The sequence below is a fragment of the Ursus maritimus genome, unplaced genomic scaffold (assembly GCF_017311325.1).
Source record: "Ursus maritimus isolate PB19 unplaced genomic scaffold, ASM1731132v1 scaffold_30, whole genome shotgun sequence".
In the NCBI taxonomy this organism is placed as follows: Eukaryota; Metazoa; Chordata; class Mammalia; order Carnivora; family Ursidae; genus Ursus; species Ursus maritimus.
Genome location: NW_024425564.1, coordinates 7,431,787 through 7,435,228, shown reverse-complemented (window position 1 = coordinate 7,435,228; position 3,442 = coordinate 7,431,787). Strand labels below are relative to the sequence as shown.

Here is a 3,442-nt window from a genome sequence, read left to right as displayed (position 1 = left end):
CATACTATTCTATGATGAGTAGTTTGAACTAATGGGTTTATATTTTAACTTATATAATCACATGTTTTATTACTGAGTACAGTTAGTATTTCTGTACGTACCAACCGGAGTAGAACTATTTTTACTACATTCGCACAAACATAGTGTGCTTAGTGGTGCATATAGCCAAGCATCGTTGTTGCCTAACATCATTGCATTGAATACAACACAAGAAGATGTCACATGAGATTTGGGGAAATAGGACACAAGAATGAATTACTAGAGAAAACCCTATAGACCTACTGTAATTTTTAAGAAATTTCGTTTGTTGTTTCCCAGCTGTCACTTGGAAGTAAAAATGTCCCTGACTAGGTTGCCTAATGCCCCCTTTACATCCTTATTCCTCAGGGTGTAGATAAAAGGGTTCAGTGTAGGTGTCACCACTCCATAGAAGAGCGCCATGAACTTGGGCTGGTCCCTTGAGATGGAGGAAGGCGGCTGAAGGTACATGCTAATGGCTGGACCATAAAACAAGAAAACTACAATGAGGTGGGAGGAACATGTCCCAAAGGCCTTCTTCCTTCCCTCAGAAGACTTAATTTTAAATACAGCATGTCCAATACAAGCATAGGAAGCAAGAATTAAGCAAAGAGGAACAGCTAATATGAAAATACACACCACAGAGAGTGTAAGCTCATTAGCAGCCTTTTCTCCACAGGCAGCCTTTATCAGAACAGGAATCTCACACACCAAGTGATCCAATTTATTGAGGCCACACAGCGGTAACTGTAAGGTGGCTGTGGCCTCTGAGACAGCATAAGTGATTCCAGTGAGCCACACGGTGGACACCAACAGGATACAGATGCGTGGGTTCATGATGAGGGAGTAGTGCAGAGGCTTGCAGACAGCCACGTACCGATCAAAAGACATGATAGCCAAAAGCAGACATTCCGTGCCCCCCATTATGTGGAAGAAATAAAGCTGAGCTGCACAGCCCAGGTAGCTGATGGTCTTGCTAGCACTTCCCAGGTTAAACAGCATCTGAGGGACAGTGCTCGTGGTGTAGCACATGTCCAGGAAGGAGAGGTTGGTGAGGAAGAAGTACATGGGGCTGTGCAGACGGGCATCTAACCTGGACGCCAGAATGATGGCTATGTTCCCCACCATGGCCACGGGGTATGTTATAAGAAGAATAGCAAATAGAGGAAGCTCCAGCCAAGGACGGTCTGCGAAGCCCAGTAGAATAAACTCCTCAGGATGGGGATGGCTGTTGTTCATTGCACCACTGTCCTTACCTTGTTTCACCTACAGCGGGGAAGTGGCAGAAAAGGTAGGAAGAGTTAGGAGAACTGCGTGTGCCATCCACTCACAGAAGAGGGGCTGCAGTAGCTTGTGAGGAAATAATAAAAGGGGCCTGGTGTCAGGTGACTGACTTTCCCTCCTGATACGCCAGAATAGAGCTGGCGACTTTAGACAGATAGCCTGACCATTCTGAAACTCAGTGTATAACAAGGATGTCAATGACCATCTCCTTGTGTTACAGAGAGAATTAAATGAAAAGTGGAAGCATCTTGTGTTTTAAAAACTCAAAGCAATGTTTTTCAAACTTTGCTTGCTTGCATAAAAATCATCCGAGGAGGCTGTTAAAATGCAATTCATTGGATTCTGTCTCTCAGTGTCTGATAGAGTGGTTGTGAGATGGGGCCCGGAGACAGTGATGCAAGGCATTACTGAGATATTATGAGCAGTGGAAGCCTTGAGGCAGCTGAAGCACAAGAAGGGGGAGAACACTGGAGCTTAATGCCCATCATGACAGCTTTGTCCAAACTCAAGCAGTCCGCTGAATAGTTTTACCATCTCTATGGAGAGTAAGAAGGTAGGTTTTGTACAAGTCCATTTTAGTATTTTGGAAGTGAGCAAGAATGTCAGTTTCTTGAAGTCCGACCTGAGAGAGCTGAGCTATGACGTTCGTTTCCCAAGCCGAAGAATTTATTTTGGGATGTATATTTTCTTATATAAGTGCGTCATTCAAACTGGGCACTTGATTTTTTCATTAAAATTTAATTTATCTATCTGGTAGTGATTTTCCTTCATCAAGTGGGCTTATGATTCTGTTTTTGTGTGAGTTTGGGCAGTTATTAGTGATCCTCTGGATTGTAAACAGCTACAAGCACAACTTTCAACTCCAGAGAACTGCTGTCAGTAGGAGAGCCGATATTCCAATTCATTCAGGACTGGAGACTCACAGATCCACAAGCTGTTTTACATAGTCCTTTTCTTTTAAGATAGGAAACACATCGTAACCAGAAAATCAACTAGCTGAGTAAAGTAGTATTTTGAAAGGTTAACTAGGGAATGATTTTTTTAAATTATTTATACTGTTCTTTCCTTTAGTGGTAAACTTTGTTTCATGATATCTACAATTTTTTGCAAGATAAGCTAGATAATGATTATGGTTACGATACATCCCAGTGACAAATTCTGAGTTACCTCGCTAGGAAGTTAGTGGTTTAAGGGTAACATTACATTTGTATGGTTACAAAGTACCGTTTTCACGTTCTCCATTTCATTAAACCCTCAAAGCCATCCTGTGTGGCGTCACACAAAACTCACAGCTTGAGAGCTTGTTTGGAGGTTCTAGCCGTGGAGGGCAGCTACTCATATACCCTTGACCAAAGAACAGTCCTCCTCTACTGGGGAAGGTCATTCTCTGACTGAGTGCACAGTTTTGGGAAGGACACACGCGGAGTCGTGAGGGAGGAAGGGGACACCTGCCTAGCCAGCCAGATCAGCCGATTGACCCTGGTGATCAATGGGGTGACAGATACCACAGCCAAATCACCCTGCATTTGTGATAAGCACCGGGTGTTGTATGGAAGTGTTGAATCCTCCATTGTACACCTGAAACTAGTATCACACTGTATGTTAACTAACTGGAATTAGAATAAAAACTTAAAAAAACTACTCACGACTAAGATGTGAATGTTGCCCTTTGATTACACACTATCCCTGGGTCAGAAGTGCACAAATAACAATAAAATAAAAATAATTCCAACTAATCCATAATAAGCCCTATGTGCTGAAAACGAGAAGCATTTTGCACCCATTACATCATTTAGGACTCCTCCTTAGAACCTTTGAGAAGGGAAATTTTAGTATCCATATTTTAGGATATTGCTAATCATTCATTTAGGATATAATTAATCATTCAATGAATGATTGTCTGCTAATAACTAGGGAGAGTCTAAAGATCGAAAAGCAATCAATTCCTCAAATGAGGTAGTGAGATAATAAAACCATGATTTCAGAGTTTCAAAATTCCAAAGACAGCATCTGTAGTCTGGAGCTGTTTCCTGAATGAATGTGTCTCCTACACCTTATTTGACCTTGACATTACTCAAGATGTGGTATGAATGCACTGTGTAAGGAACACATGTTGGTCTAAGTTCTTTCTCAGGTGAAA

At 42.0% G+C, this 3,442-nt stretch overlaps 1 protein-coding gene across 1 annotated transcript; it reads right to left on the bottom strand.

Annotated features, from left to right (window-relative positions):
* Positions 1–321: 321 nt before the first annotated feature.
* On the bottom strand, positions 322–1,371 carry LOC103681943 (olfactory receptor 2B11-like). Its single transcript, XM_008711505.1, has one exon. The coding sequence runs from the start codon at positions 1,255–1,257 to the stop codon at positions 322–324; it is 936 nt and encodes a 311-aa protein (XP_008709727.1). The 5' UTR covers positions 1,258–1,371.
* Positions 1,372–3,442: the final 2,071 nt, after the last annotated feature.